Below are 20939 nucleotides of genomic sequence, written 5' to 3' on the forward strand. Positions count from 1 at the left end.
TTTCAGCCAACATCCGAGAGTTCTCCATCACCATTCTGGGTATGTGCCGTCACACTGGCAGGCCAGACTGACCAGAAGTGGTGGCACAGTGGTCAGGACAGAGTGGCACTGGGAATACTCAACATTGACTCAGGACCCCATGAGGTCTCATGGCAGCAGGTCAAACATGGGCAAGAAAACTACCTGCTGATTACCACCTACCACCCTCCCTTAGAGTGTATCCTGCACAGAAAAGTTCAGAAATTGTTGAAAGTGGAATTCTCTGGTCAGTAGTGAGTGAGTAAATCCCAAACTGAAATTTAAATGATTGTCTGAATAGGGGCTAACTATTGTGTGTGCTTGTAACTTGGTTGTGGCTCAAAACGGTGTATGAAGATAAATAGTATCGTCTATTGCACAGAGTAATTGTCAACAGAGTGTAAAAGTTGCAAATTTGTTGAGAGTGGGAATTCGATGTAGAAGGGAAAGGAGGTGCTGCTGTTTGCTTGCAATACTTGTAATGGTTTGTGTCAGGCACGTCCCCACCTGCCAAGAATGAGGAACATTAATTTCACCACATGAACATTAATTTTAAACTGCTGTTGGTGAAGAAAGAACTTGCTTTAAAAAAACAATTGAAGACTGGCTGGAGAGAGATTTTAGCATATCAACAGACAAGTACTTCAAAGGACAAAGGAGCTATTCCCTGCTCCAATTTAATCCACATGGACTTTTGATTACCAGACGTTGAAGCATTCCAGGTTAACTACGAAGATGGTCGAATACACAAACAGATGTGGTTGGGCTAGTTTGGTCACATGACTGACTGACTGTTGGAAGTTCAAATTCAAAAAACTCCAACAGGGATTTTGAACTCAGTAGGCTGTTTTCTCCTGGACTGAGAACACCTCTCTCCTGTTTACTCTCATCTCGCTCTCACCAGCTTCGGAAACCATTGACGACATATGAATCCCAAGAGAGAAAAGTCTCCTACAGTGAATAAGGTTTAAGGAGAATACTGGGCCCCAATGGAAAGTAAGAGCTGTCTACAATCAAGGACTCTACGGTGAGCTGGAAACACAGAAATAGTAAGACAGTTTTAAAGACTGCCTCAAACCTCTCCATTTTATTTTTCTTCTCTTTTTCTATCCCTATTTTCATGTGTGTATCATGTGTGCATGCTCGTGTGGGCGCGTCGTATATCCATAGGCGTTAACCGTGTTAGAGTTTAAGTTTAAGGTTTAATAAATTTCACTTTTCTTCTTTAAACCTAAAGAAAACCGGGTGTGCTTACTTCTTTGCCTTATCATTGGAAAGCTGTGAACAAGGATTCACAAAGGGGGTGCTCAAAACACAGTGTGTTTAAAATTAAACCCTGTTACAATAAGACCAGATGATGACGGTAAAAGACCCCTAGACACCTTTCTCACCTGGTTGTAGCATTTGTGTAAGCTAGAAGCAGTAAGTATTTACAATTTTTGCCCAGCATTTCAGTGCTTAGTACAACTTAGTGTGTAGAAAAATAAACAAAAAAACTTCCAAGAAACTAAATGCTAGCTGTAAATAATCTAGACTAAACTATAGCCGAGCCAGTGTGTGCCTGGACTGCAGTTTGTGGACAGCGAGACTTTCCCGAGTGAACAGTAGGAGTCTCCATCTGGAATCTCTCTGGCTCAGAGTCATTGAGCTGGAGTGCGAACTGGAGACACTCTGACACACATTGGAGGGGGAGAAGTATCTGGCAGTTTGCTCCAGACCTCAGTCACACCTCATAGGGAGGTGCATGTTCAGAATGGTGTTGGTATGACCAATTAGTGTACAAAGTAGCAGGAATCCAGGTGAAATAGAGAATGAGGATCCGCAGAAACTGATTCTATCCAACAGGTCCAATGTACTTGCTACCTGTGGGGATAAGGATAAAGACTGTTGGAAGGACAGCCAGAATGTAGACCATGCCACCTTAGAGCAGGAGGCTGTCCAAAGGGAGGAGAAGAAGGGGAAGCATAATGTGGTAATTGTCGGGAATTCAATAGTTTGGAGGATGAATAGCATTCTTTGTAAGCACGTTTGAGAGTCCCACCTGCTATATTGCCTATCTGCCAGGTTGTGGAACACCTTGAACCTGCTTGAAAGGATGTCAGAGAGGGAGGGGAGGATCCAGTCATTATGATCCATATTGGAACCAAGAACATAGGGAAGAGTAGGCAAGAGTTCCTGTTTGGAGAGTATGAGGAACTAGGAGCTAAATTAAGGAACAAGACCTCAAAGGTTATGATCTCTAGATTATTATCCAAGCCATGTCTTTTTTTAATTCATTTCATGGGATGTGGGTGTTGCTGACAAGGCCAGCATTTGATGCCCATCCCTAATTGTCCCTTGAGAAGGCAGTGGTGGGCTGCCTTTTTGAACCACTCTAGTCCAAATTGGCACAGTTAGCAGATTAGGGAGGTGAATACATACTGAAGGAGAGGTATGGATAAGAGGGGTTCCATTTTCTTGGGCCTCTGGCACCAGTATGGAGAATGTAGGAACTGTACCGTTGGAACAGGCGGCGCCTGAACCAGGCTGGGACCAGGGTCCAAGTGGAAAGAATAAATAAGGCAGTCATGAGGACTTTAAAAATGTAAACTAGGAGAGGGCTCAGGTGGAAAAGGTAGTATAAATAAAGGTTTGAAAACAAACAAAAAGAGTAGAGTAACAATCAGAAATTGTGCTTTAGGCATTTCAATTAAAGGAAAAAGTAAAAGACATAAATCTAGAGACAGAAATAAGAAATATGCGAGTAAACAGGAGCGGAAGGTTAGGGTGCGTGGCCCAAATAAGCATTCTTTATACAAATGCACAGAGCATAAGGAACAAATTGAACGAATTATAGGCACAAATTCAACTTGGAGGGTATGACATGGTAGCCATTACTGAGACAGGCCTGCAAGAACTAAAAATACCAGGTTTTTAGGTCGACAGGAAAGATAGGGAAAATGGTAGAGTGAGAGGAGTAGCCTCCGTAATTAAGGATGCAATATCTTCAATGATAAGCGATGACATAATGTGAGGTAAGCAGGCAGTGAAGACTTGGAAACTATAGAGGAGATTTTAATGTGGGATTTTATCTTTTATAGAGTTCGGGATAAGCAGACTAGTATATGTCAAAGATCGTGAATTTCTTATGTATTCAGGATAGTTTTCTGCAACAATAGGTCCTAGAAGCAACAGGGGGCATGCCATCTTAGATTTAGTAATGATTAAACATTTATCTAATGGCAATCATTATATTACTGAGTTCAACGTTGTGTTTAAAAGGAAGAAATGCGAAGCAGCTACTAAGATTCTAGTTTTAGCTAAGGCTGACTTCAATGGACAGAGACTGCCCACAGTAAACTGGGCAAATCAGGTAATGGTAAGAAAGACAGAAGATCAGTAGGAGGTGTTCAAGAAAGAATTTGTGATATGGAACCAGTTTATAGCCCAAAAGGGGCAATAACTCTACTTGCCCAAAAAAAGCCATGAGTAACTAAAGAGGTAAGAGACCAACATAAAACCAAAAGGAAAGGCGTACAAAAATGCAAAAAAAATCACACCGATCCTGGTGAATGGGAAAGATAGAAGGAACGGCAAAGGAATACAGAAGAGATAGAGCTACGAAAAGGAATAAGCAAAGAAAGTTGCAAGTGATACTAAAACCAACACAATTTTTTTACTATAATGTTAGGAAAAAGAGGGTTGTCTGGAGCAATGTGGGTCCCTTCAAAACTGATAACTGTGATATTGTCAATGAAAATAATTTCTTTGCATCAGTATTTACAGTAGAGGAAGAGGTGAGTATTCTGGACATCCCAAGGAAACTAGTATTGAATCAGGGACTCACTAAATTTAAAGTAGACAAAATAACAGCAATGAAGAAAATAGTGGGACAAAAGAGTGACAAATCCTCAGGACCAGATAGTTTCCCTCCCAGGGTTTTAAAGGAAATAGATGAGAACGTTAGAAGATTATAATTAGGGCATGTGCAAAGTTCTCCCAATTCGGGAACTGTTCCTTTAGGTTGGAAAATTACGCCTGTCACTCCACTGTTTAAGAATGGTGAGAGAGGGAAACCAGGGAATTGTAGACCTGTCAGCCTAACATCTGTTGCCAGGAAATTACTGGAGTTTATAATTAAGGATTGGGTGACTGCACACCTTGAAAATTTTCAGTTGATCACAGAAAGCCAGCATGGATTTATAAAGGCTAGGTCATATGTGACAAACTTGATTTTTATTTTGAAGAGGTGACTAAGTATTGGACAAGGAAGTGTCTATGTATGTTGTTTATATGGACTTCCAGAAGGTATTGGATACAATCCATCAGAAGAGACTGTTAGTGAAAGTTGAAGCTCATGGAACTGAAGCCAAATTAATGACCTGGTTAGGAAACGGGATGAGTGGCAGGAGACAGAGAGTAGTGATAATGAGCAGGTACTCTAACTGGCAGGACGTGACTAGCGCTATCCCACAAGGATCTGTGTGGCCTCAAATATTCACTACATTTATGAATAAGATCGATAACAGGGAGCTACATATCCAAGTTTGGCTACAGTACAATACAGGCAGCATTGTAAGCAGTGTAGCTGGAAGCATAAAGTTACAAGGATGAAGTGAATGGCAAAACTGTGGCAAATGGATTTCAGTATAGGCAAATGTGAAGTCATCCACTTTAGTCCTAAAAAAAGATCAGCGTACTTTTCAAATGGTGAAAAGCTAGAAACAGCGGAGGTCCAAAGAAACTTGAGGGTCCAGGTACGTAGATCATTAAAATATCATGGACAGGTACAGAAAATAATCAAACAGGCTAATAGACTAACGGTCTTTATACCTAGAGGATGAGAATACAAGGGGATAGAAGTATTGCTTCAGTTATGCAAAGCCTTGGTAAGACCACACCTGGATTACTGTGAGTAGTTCTGGGCACCACACCTTAGGAAGGATATATTGGCCTTGGAGGGAATACTGTATAGATTTACAAGAATGGTACCAGGACTCCAATAGATTACACAAACTAGGGTTGCATTCCCTGGAATTTTAAAGGTTAAGGGGGTGATTTGATCTAAGTTTTATAGATATTAAGGGAAACTGATAGGGTAGACAGAAAGAAACTATTTCCACTGGTTGAGGAGTCTAGGACTGGGGGGTATAGCTTAAAAAATAGAGCCAGACTTTCAGGAGTGAAATTAGGAAACAATTCTGCACACACGGTGGTAGAAATTTGGAACTCTCTTCTGTAAATGGCAATTGATGCTGGATCAATAATTAATTTTAAAACCGAGATTGATGATTTTTTGTCAACCAAAGGTATTAAGGGATATAGGACAAAGGGAAGTATGTGGAGTTATGATCTCATTAGCTGTAACAGCTAAATGGCCTACTCCTGTTCCTACGTTCTTCAATTGATGAATCAGTATTTCATTTTGAAAACCACTTTGAAGAAACACTGAAGATAGCAAGGGCACACAGAATGTACTCTAGTTGGGTGACTTCAATGTCCATCCGCAAGAGTTGTTCAGTAGCACCACTACTGGTCAAGTGGCGAGTCTTGAAGGACATAGCTGCCAGACTGGGCCTGCAGTAGATGATTAGTGAACCAACAGTAGGGAAAAACCTATTTGACCTCATCCTTGCCAGTCTACCTACTGTAGATACATCTATCCATGACCATATTGGTAAGAGTGACCACCGCACCGTCCTTGAGGAGACAAATTCCCATCTTTACACTGAGGACATCCTCCGTTGTATTGTGTAGCACTACCACCGTGCTAAATGGGATAGATTCAGAATAGATTTAGCAGCTCAGAACTGGGCATCCATGAGATGCTATGGGCCATTCAAAGCAGCAGAATTGTATTCTATCATATCTGTAACCTCATAGCCTAGCATAACCCTCACTCTACCATTACCATCAAACCTCGGGATCAATCCTTGTTCAATGAGGACAGTAGAAAAGCATGCCAGGAGCAGCACTAGGCATACCCAAAAATGATGTCCAACCTGGTGAAGGTACAGCACAGAACAACATGCTTGCTAAACAATGGGAGCAGCTTGCTACAGACAGCTAAATGATTTCATCACCAATGCATCAGAGCAATGCTGTGCAGTCCTGTCACAACCAGTTGTGAATGGTCATAGACAATTAAACAGCTAACAGGAGGAGGCTCCATGAACATCCCCATCCTCAATATTGGCAGAGTCCAGCACGTGAGTGCAGAAGACAAGGCTGAAGCATTTGCAACCATCTTCAGCCAGAAGTGCCAAGTGGATGGTTCATCTGGGCCGCCTCCTGAGATTTCCCCCCCCTCCCCCACCCCCCGCATTATAGAAGCTATGTTCAGCCAATTTGATTCACTCCACATGATATCAATAAACAGCTGAGTGCACTGGATACAGCAGAGGTTGTGGGCCCTGACAAAATCTCAGCAATAGCGCTGAAGATTTGTGCTCCAGAACTAGCCGTGCCTCTAACTGAGCTGTTACAGTACATCTACAACATTGGTATCTACCCGACGATGTGGAAAATTGCTCAGGTATGTTCTATCCAGAAAAAGCAGGACAAATCCCATCTGACCAACTACTGCCCCATCAGTCTACTCTCAATCATCAGCGGAGTGATGGAAAGTGCCATTGACAGTGCTATCAAGCAGCACTTAGTCACTAATAACCTTCTCACTGATGCTCAGTTTGGGTTCCACCAGAACTACTCTACTCCAGATCTCACTAGAAACCTTGGTCCAGACATGAGCAGAGGTGACACTTTCCTTCCCTTCCTCGACTTCTCTGTCTCCATCTCTGGGGATAGGCTGTCTACGAATATTCATTATAAGCCCACCGACTCCCACAGCTACCTTGACTACACTTATTCACACCCTGCCTCCTGTAAGGACTCCATTCCATTCTCCCAGTTTCTCCGTCTCCGACACATCTGCTCTGATGATGTTACCAACTACGACAGTGCTTCCGATATGTCTTCCTTTTTCATCAACCGAGGATCCCGCCCCCCCCGCACTGTGGTTGACAGGGCCCTCAACCGTGTCCCGCACCTCTATCCTCACCCCTTCCCCTCCCTCCCAGAACCGCGACAGGGTTCCCCTTGTCCTCACTTTCCACCCCACCAGCCTTCATATCCAAAGGATCATCCTCCGCCATTTCCGCCACATCCAGCGTGCTGCCAATACCAAATGCAGCTTCCCCTCCCTTCCCCTGTCAGCGTTCCGAAGGGATCGTTCCCTCCACGACACCCTCGTCTCCTCCTCCATTACCCCCACCACCTCGTCCCCTTCCCATGCCTCCTTCCCCTGCAATCGCAAGAGGTGTAATATCTGCCCATTTACCTCCTCTCTCCCCACTATCCAAGGCCCCAAACACTCCTTTCAGGTGAAGCAGCGATTTACTTGTACTTCTTTCAATTTAGTATACTGTATTCGCTGCTCACAATGTGGTCATCTCTATATTGGGGAGACCACATGCAGATTGGGTGACCGCTTTGCAGAATACCTCCGCTCAGTCCGTAAGCAGGACCCCAAGCTTCTGATTGCTTGCCATGTCAATACACCCCTCTGCTCTCATGCTCACATCTCTGTCCTGGGATTGCTGCAGTGTTCCAATGAACATCAACACAAGCTCGAGGAACAGCATCTCATTTACCGATTAGGCACACTACAGCCTGTTGGACTGAACATTGGGTTCAGTAATTTCAGAGCATGACGGGTTCCTTTTTAATTTATTTTATTTTAGATTTTTCAGTTTGTTTAGTTTGTTTCCACTGCTTACCCACTGTTTTGGTTTTTTTAATGTGTTTTTTTATGTTTGTGTTGGAGAGCTCTGTGCTTTACAGTCATTCACACCCTCTCTGTACTAATGCTTTGTCTTTCAGCACACCATTAACATACCGTTTGCCTTTGTTCCATGACCTTCTGGTCAGTTATTCTCTGTGATTCTGTCCTATCAACACCTTCACCTTTGTTATCTCTTGCCCCACCCCCGCTTTACTTGCTTAAAACCTTTTACATTTCTAATATTTGTCAGTTCTGAAGAAGAGTCTCTGTCCTGAAACATTAACTCTGCTTCTCGCTGCACAGATGCTGCCAGACCTGCTGAGTATTTACAGCATTTCTTGTTTTTATTTTATAAGCAGAGGTGAGATTGACTGGCCTCGACGTTAAGGCAGCATTTGACCGAGTGTGGTATCAAGGAGCCTTAATAAAATTTGGAGTCAATGGAAATCGGGAAATACTCTCCACTGGCTAGAGTCACAGCTAGCACAAAGGAACGTAGTTGTGGTTGTTGGAGGCCAATCAGCTCAGTCCCAGGACATTGCTGCAGGAGTTCCTCAGGCATTGTCCTAGGCCCAACCATCTTCAGCTTCCCTCCATGATCGGGTCAGAAGTAGGGATGTTCGCTGATGATTGCACAATGTTCACCACCATTCGCGACTCCTCAGATACAGACGCAGTCCGTGCCTGCATGCAGCAAGACCTGGACAACATTCGTGCTTGGGCTGTTAAGTGGAGATTGAGATGAAGAAGAAAAGTATGCTTATGACAGGTGTCAGGTAGTTCATACAACCGAGAACCAGACTGAATATACAAGGTACAAAGGGGAAGTGAGAAAGCAAATAAGAGAGGCAAAGAGAAGAAGAGAGAGTGGAAATTGTGGAGGCACTGGCCATAATTTTCCAATTTTCCAATCTTCCATAGATTCAGGGGTGGTGTCAGAGGACTGGAGAATTGTAAATGTAACACTCTTGTTCAAAAAAGTGTGTAAAGATAAGCCCAGCAACTACAGGCCAGTCAGTTTAACCTTTGTGGGGAAGCTTCTAAAAACAATAATTTGGGTCAAAATTAATAGTCACTTGGACAAATGCAGGTTAATTAAGGAAAGCCTGCACAGATTTGTTAAGGACAAATCATGTTTAACTAACTTGTTGGAGTTTATTGATGAGGGTAATGTAGTTCATGTAGTGTACATGGACTTCCAAAAGGCATTTGATAAAGTGCCACGTAACAGACTTGTGAGCAAAGTTAGAGCTCATGGAATAAAAGGAACAGTAGTAACATGGAAACAGAATTGGCTGAGTGACAGCAAATAGAGTAGTGGTTAATGGTTGTTTTTTGGACTGAAGGAAGGTTCATAGTAGAGTTCCCCAGGAGTCGGTGTTAGGACCCCCTGCTCTTCCTGATGTATATAAATGACCTAGACCTTGGTGTACAGGGCACAATTTTGAATTTCGAAAGTTGACGATACAAACTTGGAAGTATTATGAACTGTGAGGAGGGTAGTGTAGAATTTCAAAAGGACATAGGCAAGTTGGTGGAATGGGCGGAGAAGTGGCAGATGAAATTTAATGCAGAGAAGTATGAAGTGATTCATTTTGGTAGGAAGAACATTGAGAGACAATATAAAATAAAGGGTACAATTCTAAAGGGGTGCAGGAGCAACGAGACCAGTATGTATATGTGCATAAATCATTGAAGGTAGCAGGATAATTTGAGAGAACGGTTAATAAAATATACAGCATCCTAGGCTTTATCAATAGGGGCATAGAGTACAAAAGCAAGGAAGTTATGTTAAATTTGTATAAAACACTGGTTTGGCCTCAACTGGAGTATTGCATCCAGTTCTGGGCACCACGTGTTAGGAAGGATGTGAAGGCATTGGAGAGGGTGCAGAAAAGATTCACAAGAAAGGTTCCGGGGATGCAGAACTTCAGTTAGGTAGAGATTGACGAAGTTGGGGCTGTTTTCCTTGGAGAAGAGAAGGTTGTGGGGAGATTTGATAGACGTATTCAAAATCATGAGGGGTCAGGACAGAATAGATAGGGAGAAACTGTTCCCATTGGTAGAAGGATCGAGAAGCAGAGGGCACAGATTTAAGGTAATTAGCAAAAGAAGCAGTGGTGACATGAGGAAAATCTTTTTCTCATAGCGAGTGGTTAGGATCTGAAATGCCTGAGAGTGTAATGGAGGCTGGTTCAATTGAGGCATTCAAGAGGGAATTGGATTATTATCTGAAAAGGAAGAATGTGCAGAGCTATGGAGAGAAGGCAGGGGAGTGGCACTAGGTGAATTGTTCCTTCAGAGAGCCAGCACAGACATGATGGGCTGAATGGCCTCCTCCTCTGGTATATCCATTCTATGATTCTAAGTAACAGTTGTGCCACATAAGTGTCAGGCAATGGCCATCTCTAACAAGAGAGTGTAACCACCTCTCCCTGATATTCAACAGTATTACCATCGCCAAATCTCCATCAAGATCCTGGGTGGGAGAATGGGGGGGGCGTGGGGGTGGAAGGAGGGGTCACCATTGACCAAAATCGTAACTGGACCCGCCACATAAATAGTGTGGACAGGAGCAGATCCGAGGCTGGGTTTTCTGTGGTGAGTGACTAACCTCCTGACTCCCCAAAACCTTTCCACTATCAACAAGACACAAATCAGGAGTGTGATGGAATACTTTCTAATTGACCGGATGGGTGCAGCTCCAACAACACTTGAGAAGCTCGACACCATCCAGGACAGAGCAGCCCTTTTGATTGACTTTCCATCCAGCACCTTAACGTTCTCTGCTTCCACCACTGGAGCTCCGTGGCTGCAGTGTTTACCATCTACAAGATGCACTGCAGCAACTCGCCAAGGCTTTTTCAGCAGCATTTTCCAACCCCCTAACCTCTACCATGTAGGACAAGGGCAGCAGGCACATGAGAACACCTCAACCTGGACAGTCCCCTCCAAGTCATACACCATCCTTATTTAGAAATAGATTGCTGTTCTTTCATCATTCCTGGGTCTAAAGATTTGAACTACCTCTAACTACATGGATGCACGGAACCACATGGTTCAAGCAAGGTGGCAATTGGGGATGGGCAATAAATGCTGGCTTTGCCAGCAAAGCCCAAATATCATGTACGAATATTAAAAACAACTCACCATCACCCCTCTCGACCCTTTTGCTGCTTCTTATTTGTCATGCTACTTATCCAACATCGTGTACTGAATGAGCAGAAATTTTCTTCAATTAAATAGTTGCAAGACCCAAGCCATTGTCTTCAATTCCTGCCATAAACTGTGTTCCCTCGGCACCAACTCTATCCCTCTTCCTGATTACTGAGGCTGAAGCAGACTTTTTGTAATTTTGGCATCCTGTTTGACCTTGAAAGAAAGACTTGCATTTATATAGCGCCTTTCACGACCATTGGATGCTGTCGAACTGAGCCACAGCTGATGCACACTGAGCTGAGCTTCCGACTTCCTATCCTCTCCCGCACCAAGACTGCCTACTTCCACCTCCGTAACATTGCCTATTTCTGCCCCTGCTTCACCTTGTCTATTGCTGAAACCCTCATCCTTGCCTTTGTTATCTTTAGCGTTAACTATTCCAATGTTCTCCTTATCATCTTCCCATTTTACACCCGCTCTAAACTTTAGCTTGTCCAAAACTGTGCTGCCTATATCATTACTCATTGAGTCACTTTCAACCATTGCCCATGTGCTTGCTGACATACATTGGGTTCTGGTCTGGCAACATCTAAATTTTAAAATTCTTATCCCTGTTTTCAAATCCCTCCATGGCCTCACCCCTTATATCTCTAATCTCCTCCAGCCCTATAAACCTCGTTATCTCAGCACTCCTCCAATTCTGGCCTCTTACACATCCCTGATTTTCTTTGCGCCACCATTGGTGCTGTGTTTTCAGCTACTTTGGCCCTTATCTCTGGAATTTCCTCCTTTACACACTCCACCTCGCTACTTCTCTCTCCTTTACAATCTTAAAATTTACCTTTTTTGGCCAAGCCAAGGTCACCTGTCCTGTTATCTCCTTATGTGGCTCAGTGTCAAATTTTGTTTGCTAATTGCTTCTGTGAAGTGTTTTGGGATGTTTTACTGCATTAAAGGTACTATATAAATGCATATGGTAGTACTGTTAACTGATTTTAAAAATGTAGAAAATGTACAGTACAATTGCAGATATAAACAGTTCCTTTCAGATTCATTATTTGTAAGAAACATTACAGTAGCGCAGTGGTTAGCACCGCAGCCTCACAGCTCCAGCGACCCGGGTTCAATCCTGGGTACTGCGTGTGTGGAGTTTGCAAGTTCTCCCTGTGTCTGCGTGGGTTTCCTCCGGGTGCTCCGGTTTCCTCCCACATGCCAAAGACTTGCAGGTTGATAAGTAAATTGGCAAGTATAAATTGTCCCTAGTATAGGTAGGTGGTAGGGAAGTATAGGGATAGGTGGGGATGTGGTACGAATATGGGATTAGTGTAGGATTAGTATAAATGGGTGGTTGATGGTCGGCATAGACTCAGTGGGCCGAAGGGCCTGTTTCAGTGCTGTATCGCTAATCTAAAAAAAAAATAACCTCTTTCTGCTTAGGTGTTGCTATATTCAATTTGGTCAAATTGTCACACCAGTTGGGGGCAGACAGAGACACCTTGAAGGATGTATTGAAAATGGCAGCTGTATTTATGTATGCAGACACCATTTGTAAACCTGTATGGCTGAGTATCTAATGTACTTAAGAGAAATAGTCTTTAATTCCTTATATAAAGTCTGTAATTCCTTTTTCTTCAAGATATATTCAAAAGAGTTGGGGCTATTTCTTGGCAATATTGGAGCAGCTGATTAGTATGTTGAAATGGACAGCAATAAATCAGTGATTCCATATTTCAATGATCAGTTTTTTGTTTGACTACAGAGAAAGCAAGGCATATTTGGCTTGACATTCTAAGGAAAATTTGTAGTTACTATATACTACTTCTGCATGTTCATTCACCTCTTTAATGCTAAATAAATGTGTCTGTTGGTTTATTGCTTAAGCAGCAGTGTTGTAGAAAGATTATTCTTTCATCAGCTGAAATTGTGATCATTGGATTGCACATGATATACTCCAGTAATCCAGAAAGAGGGTTCTTTGTTCAATCCCAATGTCTTGATGCTTCTGCCAAGATATTGGGCAGATAAAGGTATACTCTGATTCACAGGCAATGAAGTCCACATCAGGGAGTGGTCAGTGACACTAATTCCAGGAAAATATCTTAACATAAGCCAAAACTATAACTGTGGTGTAATGGAATCCAATAGAAGGGAGGATGAATATGCTAACCCTGGGAATTGCAATACAGCTTGTACTGTGTATCCACTACTGTTTCTCAAGTGACTCTTTTATAGGCAGAAGTCCCCTTAAAATACCTTGAATGGCATGCAGCATTCATCTGCCGAGAGGTGGGGGATGTGCTTTCAGTTATTAACCTGGGTGCTCTGGGCATGTCAGTAGAGCAGTATGAGCATAGTGTTTTTTTTTTAAATTCCCTATTACTCCCTGTCACCCAATTAGGCAAAGTTCAGCCTGCTCTAGAGGGAAGTCTAAGTATGAGACAGCCTGTACATTCATTAATGCATTGCACCACTAAAATCAAATCAAATCAAATTTTAAAGTAAATTCCAGGCTTCAGTTCAAGTCTGCACCAAGATGAAATGAAATAACTTTTGGAATCTAATAATGCTTAAAATTTATCGTCTGCCCTTTTTTAATCTTAATGCATCAAATATAATTTTCCAGTGGTGTCTTATTTGTAACACAAGGAACCTTTGGGCAATTAACCTGTGAATGGCAGTACAGTTTCGAGGAATTCACTAAAGAGCCTTTCATTGTTGATGGAAGGAGGTTGCGTATTGAAGCCAAAGTAAGTGAATGATTGGAAGCCAGCCTTATTTCTACTTGCATTGTTATTGATGACATACACTGTTTAAAAAAAAAACACGATAAAGAAAAAGTATGTACATTATCTTGGAAAAAGATGCTTTGTTTTTCATGTATGTAGCTATCATCAATAAACTTTAACAATACATTAAAAATGGTCTGTTTCTATAACCTCTGACATCAGAGCCTTAACATGTAATTGTGGACATAATCTCCAGCTATTCCAGCAGTGTTAAAAATATCCAGTCATTCATGGTTCCTAATGGCCTGTAACTCTGAACATATCTCAAAATTACTGCTATTTCAGTAATCGTGAATAATTTGAATTATTATACCCGGCTCAATAGCACATTAAATACATGTATATTGTAACTGTTACAATGCCCAAGATGCAGTTTCATCTTTGCTATTGGAAAAACTTTTCCCCAAGTTACTTTCAAGTTCCCATCAGTTTAGCCTTAGGCCTTCCCTTCACCACAATACTTTTGCAGCGACCGAGCTGTCAATTCGCACCATTATCTCTACCTTTGATGCCCCTGTCCCCAGGAAAACAGGAAAACCCTTACTTTCTCCCACCATGGACATTTCTCTTGGTATGACCCCATCTTCACATTAAGTCCAAGGGACACGGAGTTGAATGTTTCTGGCACACAAGTGGTTTAGTTAGTCATTGCCAGATCTATCTGGATGCTGACTTCAGATGTGACTATTCCAGTGCTTTCCTGGCTGGCATCTCATCTTCTACCCTCCATAGCCTTAATCTCACCAAGTCCCATTTGCCCACGACTCTTGTGCTCACTGGCCTACAATGTCTGTTGGTGGGACAATGCCTTCATTTTAAAATTCGTAGCATCATCATCAAATCTCTCCATGGCCCCGCCCCGCCCCCCCCCCCCCCACCCCCTCCTCTGTAACCTTCTCCAGCCCTACAACCTTCTGAGAACTCTTGAAACCTTTAGTTGTTTAGGCTCTAAACCTTTCCAAACCTTGCTGCTTCTCCCAAACAACGACCACCTCACCCAAACCAAACCCTGCAACCCTCCCTGCCCCTCCTTTCAGCAAGCTGTTAGTCGTTTATCCCAATATTTCCTTTGGGTGGTGTCACTTTTGCCTGATTACACTCCTATGAAGTGCTTTAGGATGTTTTATGATGTTAAAGGTGCTAAATAAGTAGATTGTTGTCAAGTTTTATAGGCAATTTGGTTAAAAAAAAGTGCAAGTTTGCATTGAGCGATGTACTTTCCTCAACTAACATTCTCTATATTTTCTTAAAGGAACGTGTCAAGTCTGTATTCCATGCAAAAGAATATGGAAAAATTGTGAATTTCAAGACTGAAGATGATGCAAAGGTATTGATGCTTCCTGTTTAATATAGCTGTACACCATTTGGATCATTACTCATTCATTCTTGAAGGAACAAACTATATTAAAATCAGTGATTTGTAAGCACATCAACCATTTCCTCCACTTCCGATTTGGCTTTTTTCTGTGCTGCTCTTTCGCTGGTGCCTCGTCTGTAACTGGGAATCTTCTCTCCACAGTGTAACCTGACTGCAAGTGCCAATTAAATCTTGAGAGTTTAAAGTTGGGAGTTATCAAGCTGAAGGGAACACTATAGCTACCCTAGTGTCTGATTTTCTGATGGTGAATAAATAACCTCAAATTGAATCTTAGTTAGCCAGCTTTGTAATGTCATTATTTCACATTTTGGAAGCAAGAATGAGGAGAGGCAATATTAGCTAAAATATTACAATTTTAAAGGCAATGTGAGAATAGAGAGACCTGGATAGAGAGCATACACAAATCATGGAAGGTGATGGGATAAGTTGTTTAAGGATACAGGACCCATGGTTTTATAAATGGAGGCATGCAGTACAAAAGCAAGGTTATACTAAACCTTTATACATCATTGGTTAAGCCTCAGCTGGAGTATTGTGTCTGAGTTTGTGTACCACACTATAGGAAGGATGTCAAGGTCGTAAATACAGTACAGCAGAGATTTGCTAGAATATTGTTTTTATTTATTCATGGTATGTGGGCATTGCTGGCAAGGCCAACATTTATTGCCCATCCCTAATTGCCCTTGAGAAGGTGGTGGTAGTGAGCTGTGGCCTTCAACTGCTGCAGTCTGGGTGGTGTAGGTACACCCACAGTGCTGTTAGGGAGAAAATTCCAGGATTTTGACCCAGCAACAGTGAAGGAATGGCAATATAGTTCCAAGTCACAATAGTGGTGAGGAAAAAGAGGTAGAAAGATTTAGGGAGGGAATTCTAGTGTTTAGGGCCTTGGTAGCTGAAGATCTGACCACCAATGGTGGAACAATTAAAATTGGGCATGTTCACGAGGCTGAAATTAGAGGAGCAGAGCTATCTGAGGGTTCTGGTGTTGGGAGATTACAGAGATAGGGAGGGTTGAGGCCATGAAGGGATTTGAAAACAAAGTAACAGCAGTTTATGCTCAAATAGTATTGACAAAATATATGCATGAATTTAAATTTTTTAATAAATATATATCATAACATATTTTGTATTCCCAGTGGATTCTGTCAAAACTCCAACTTCTGGAAGATGGAGCACATGATCATCCAAAGATATGAATGATACAAGAAGTGTTACGAATTTCATAAAACCATCATGTGTACTAACTGGATTTTCTATTACTAAATGAATTCACATGAACAGAACTTCATACCTCTATAGAAATGTATTCACCAGTATGGGGATTCTAAATTTGTTTTGATTTATAATCATGGATACTTTAATTACCCTATTCATTTTAATGAATTTAAATAGAAATTTAAAATTGCATCTCAACCATATGAAAACTACTATTGTATTGGTTTTTGGTCTATTCCAATGGTGATGACTCAGCAGTTCTGCATTTTTAGCAGGTGTTAGACTATAGTGTAAAATAGAAACTTCACTTGTATTGAATAACTTTATTTGGCCTAATGGTGTTTAATGCTCATGGCTAAATAAGGGCTTTCCCAATGGAAAGCACCATTCTACCAAATGCCATACAGATGTGCCAATACCTTTCTCTGCTGCAGTGCTCTTGGGTATGTGCAGTGACTCACCAAGTCAACTTGAAATATCCAGATGTTTAACATTTCTTTAAATAGTTTGCTTTTTGTGGTTTTTTTAAACCACTTTTTTTTCAAGAAAATTACACATTAGTGTATTGGAACATTAGGAAGCCACTTCCTGAAGCACTTCTTTGTTTACTGCATTGACAGACTGGAAAGAATTAGAATGTCAGCACAGTGGTTAATCAAATACAAAAGACCCTCTCTCGTTGAAATGTAGAGCACGTGCACAAGATCCTCTCTAATTATATTCCAACATCTTTTCAAAGATTCACATTCTGATTATGCATTGTAGATGTGAATATACATAACCTAGTGCATTTTTGTAAATACTTAATCATGCTCATCAGTAAATTAAAATGTTATGTAACAAGATGTTTGAGGTTCTGTGCTGAAGTAATGTGCAGTCAAATCCACTTTTATGCAAACTTAATGCAATGAAATTTAAACAATTATGTGGTCCGAAGTGATTCAGGCAAACTTTTTTTTCAAATTTGTTCATGGGATGTGGGCATCACTGGCTAGGCCAGCATTTATTGCCCATCCCTAATTGCCCTTGAGAAGGTGGTGGTGAGCTGCCTTCTTGAACCGCTGCAGTCCTTGGGGCGTAAGTACACCTAGAGTGCTATTAGGAAGGGTGTTCCAGCCTTTTGACCCTGTGACAGTGAAGGAATGGCAATATAGTTCCACATCAGGATGGTGTGTGGCTTGGAGGTGGTGGTTAAAGGTTCTACTTTTATGATTTTTATCATGATGGATTTGACAACTGGGCTTTATTTACAAACTTTAATAAAAAAGTTAACTGCTGGATATTTCAAACTCTGCATGCTCCAAGTCACACATATTTTACACTTGTTCAATACCAGTGTCGTTCCTGAAATACACATGTTGTTGAATCCATCCAGAAGTGTTTTCTCTTAACAATAAGTGTTATGTATACTGTTCAAGAGGATTTGAATTTAATCATACCCTACAAATTATTAGTCTATCTATTCACCATAATGAATCTTTACTTTATAACTGATCGTGCTCACAGCTAACTGGTTTTAATTTCCTGCTTTTAATAATATAATGTTGATATGCAATTTTGTACAAACAAATGTTTTATTATGTAGATGTACTATATTGTCAGAAAAGTTTACTTTATGTTCACTGACAAGAATTTATATTGTGCTTTTTAATTGAGATGCGTTGTAGGTAGTTGTTAAAGCTTATGCACTAACTATGCCATTTTACTTCCAAAGGAATAGCTGACCATGAAAAATGGTAAGATTCAAGGGCAGGTTTGGAGGGGGGGAAATCATTTTAATACTAAAAATAATAGTTGTGTTCTCAAATTTCTTATGAAGTATATGTTGAAATATAGCAGACTTTTTTCAATAAATCCTTCACTGCATAAGTACTAAAAGAGTAAAAGCAGAGGTAAAAATCTTAGTATCATTTGAAATTCCACAGCCTTCTGAATTTCACATTGTTAAAGTCCTTAAAATTATTGACTACCACCTCACTTGCATAATCTTGCTAATACCCCTTCAAGGAAAGGATCTTATTCAAATTTTACTCAAAACATAGAATTATAGGTTGGCATATTGATAAGTAATAACTTGTAGACCTATTTGGATATAAACCTGGTACTAGAATTATGTGCACCACAAGGCTCTCATTTGATAATATTGGCATATGAATTGAATTTGCTAGCTTTATTTTGAAAGAAATTTTACATGAATCGATGTTTGGCTAATGTTGCTGCTTCCTAATAAGACACTACATAGCCCAATGTATTTCATACTATAGTTATGCAAGTCATGGCCTTGAAAATATGCAGCAATACACACAACTTTTCTGTAACTGTTCTAGCACATTTGCTTCAGCATAGTTTAATAAAAGGGATGGTTAAAATAACTACAGATTTGCTTTATTTGCATGGCAAGATAAAAAAAAATGCAAAATACTGAAATTACATAGAAAGTCGATGATTATCTGAAAACAGAAATGGTTATTTTTTAGGGTGTTGGTAGAGCTGATGCAGAGAAGGATTTTTGTATTTTTTGACCTGGTTTGTTTGATTAGTCAACACTCACCAATTAAAAAATACATAAAATTGACCCTCCTCCCCCCCCCCCAAAAAAAAAACTTTGAACTATAGCTTGCTGGAGGCAGGTGTGTCAATTTGGGCAATTTGTGTGAATTCTGTAACTAGGAAGAGGAACAAAGGCCTGTAACTATTTTATTTGTACTATCCAATCTATGGGAGCATAAATGTCAACCTTCCCTATACTCGCTCTAGCATCCTAACACTCGATAAAACTTAGTGCAAATTTGTAACAGAGTAAATTTTAAACCATCAGCTGAAAAAATTCAGTAATGTTTTATTTGTCAAGAGCTGCCTCTTTTGTTTTAACATTGCTCTATGCTTTTTTTTTCACTTTGTACTGCACTGTGGATGCCTGCAGTGCAGTATTTTTTGTTACATGTACAACAAATGCAAATTGTTGAATAGTATACTGCAATGTAATCTGCATGATCATCTGATGTGATGGAATGTTGTATATGTTCATTATGCTTAAGCCATTAAATACTTCAGGACAATTACAAAGCATCAACACATCTGGATGTTATGGGGCAAATTTCCACAGGGTTCTCCCATTCTGCCACTATAACTTCAGGGGTGGGGGATGTAAATGCTGTTCCGATTCTTTTTAGGGTTTGGGTGACTCTTCCAGCCAAGTTACAGTGAATGAGTTGGAGAACTCATGTCAAAATTCACACTGACCCTGCCCTTAGAAAATGCTTTTTGTGGATGGTACAGCACCTTGAGTGTAATTAAATTAATTGTCCTTGAACGTCCAAACAAATTTGTGGTGGATTTTAGACATAATTTTTTTGTATTTAAAACAGGAAATACTGGAAGTGTTCGCAGATGCTTTTAGACCTGATGGACAGTGAAACAGAACTAACGTTTCAGATTGATGACCTTTTATTAGTATTTGAATAATTTTGTGTAGTTGGGTACACACTTATGTAGCATAGGAAACTTGAGATATAAGTTTATAAGCACTGGTTTGAATCAGCAATTTCCCCTCACCCAGTAACATTTAAGGTGTGAAGAGACCTCATCCACATTGAGAAAAACAAACTACCCTCTGCCAATAGAGGGAAGTAAATAAGTTTATGCAAAGGCCCTAAAACTACAAGTCGATACCCCTTTACCACTGTACCCTATGAAGGATATGCTCTTGTCTCAATACTGGAGAAAACACTTTAAAACACACTTTTATGTTCTTCAACATTATTTCACACATCACATTACCCAAGAAAAATGAAACTTAAAACAGATTCCGTCATCAGCATTTTTCTGCCTAAAATCATTGCAGTGGAGACCTGCATCCTCAATTTGTCCTTGGACTAGAATAATGTGAATAACTGGGAACACGTGGCAGACTATGTTCCAACAGCTTTTCTAGTTGGAAAAGGCATTTTGTGCCATAGCTTAATGGCTGTTGGTGAAGAAAACAAAAATCCAATCCTCACTAGCTAACAGGGCCATGGCACTTGAGTAATCAATTGCCCAAAGTTTTTCATTTTGGCTGAATCATGTATTTTTTTTTTTAAACACAGTCCCCAGCATCAGTAAAATACACACATGCATTTGGTTATTAAACCACCACTTTGTTAATAAATAGCACTACTCCAGGTGATTCAGCACTCACTCAGGCAAGTGTGTCTCAGAAGCTGATCCTGAGTTTATGGATTTATGCAAGGTCCCTGTTAGAACAGATAAAAGACCCTAATCAAGTCACTTAAAGCAACTCATTATGAAGAGGATGTCAAGCAGCAAGATCCTCAAGAATGACACTAAGGTCCTATGTTTGGTGCAGTTTCAAAAATCACAGGAGAAGCTACTGTAATTTGTTACGACAACCCGGCCAGAAAGTTGGACAGGTGCTAACTAATACTTGTTCATTTACCAACCAGCAAATTCTTTGAGCAAACCACAGAATTACATTTACATTGATCTTTATATCTTCTGATACTTGCTAGTTACCAGTTCTTTCTTACTAGTATAATATGCATTCAAGATCACAACTGGATTTCCTACAGTTCCAAAATCCAATGGTGGAGGATTATACACTTGGTTCCATTTGAAAAAT

General features: G+C 40.7%; 1 protein-coding gene across 1 annotated transcript in view; it reads left to right on the forward strand.

Annotated features, from left to right (window-relative positions):
- vps13a (vacuolar protein sorting 13 homolog A) overlaps window positions 1–19711 on the forward strand; it is a 609759-nt gene extending 590048 nt beyond the window's left edge. Inside the window, exons 70-72 of the mRNA XM_068029994.1 lie at window positions 13563–13686; window positions 14978–15052; window positions 16240–19711. Of these exons, the coding sequence (XP_067886095.1) occupies window positions 13563–13686; window positions 14978–15052; window positions 16240–16299 (259 nt within the window). The 3' untranslated portion in view covers window positions 16300–19711. The remainder of the gene's footprint in view (window positions 1–13562; window positions 13687–14977; window positions 15053–16239) is intronic.
- Window positions 19712–20939: the final 1228 nt, after the last annotated feature.

The sequence above is a fragment of the Heterodontus francisci genome, chromosome 4, assembly GCF_036365525.1.
Source record: "Heterodontus francisci isolate sHetFra1 chromosome 4, sHetFra1.hap1, whole genome shotgun sequence".
NCBI lineage: Eukaryota > Metazoa > Chordata > Chondrichthyes > Heterodontiformes > Heterodontidae > Heterodontus > Heterodontus francisci.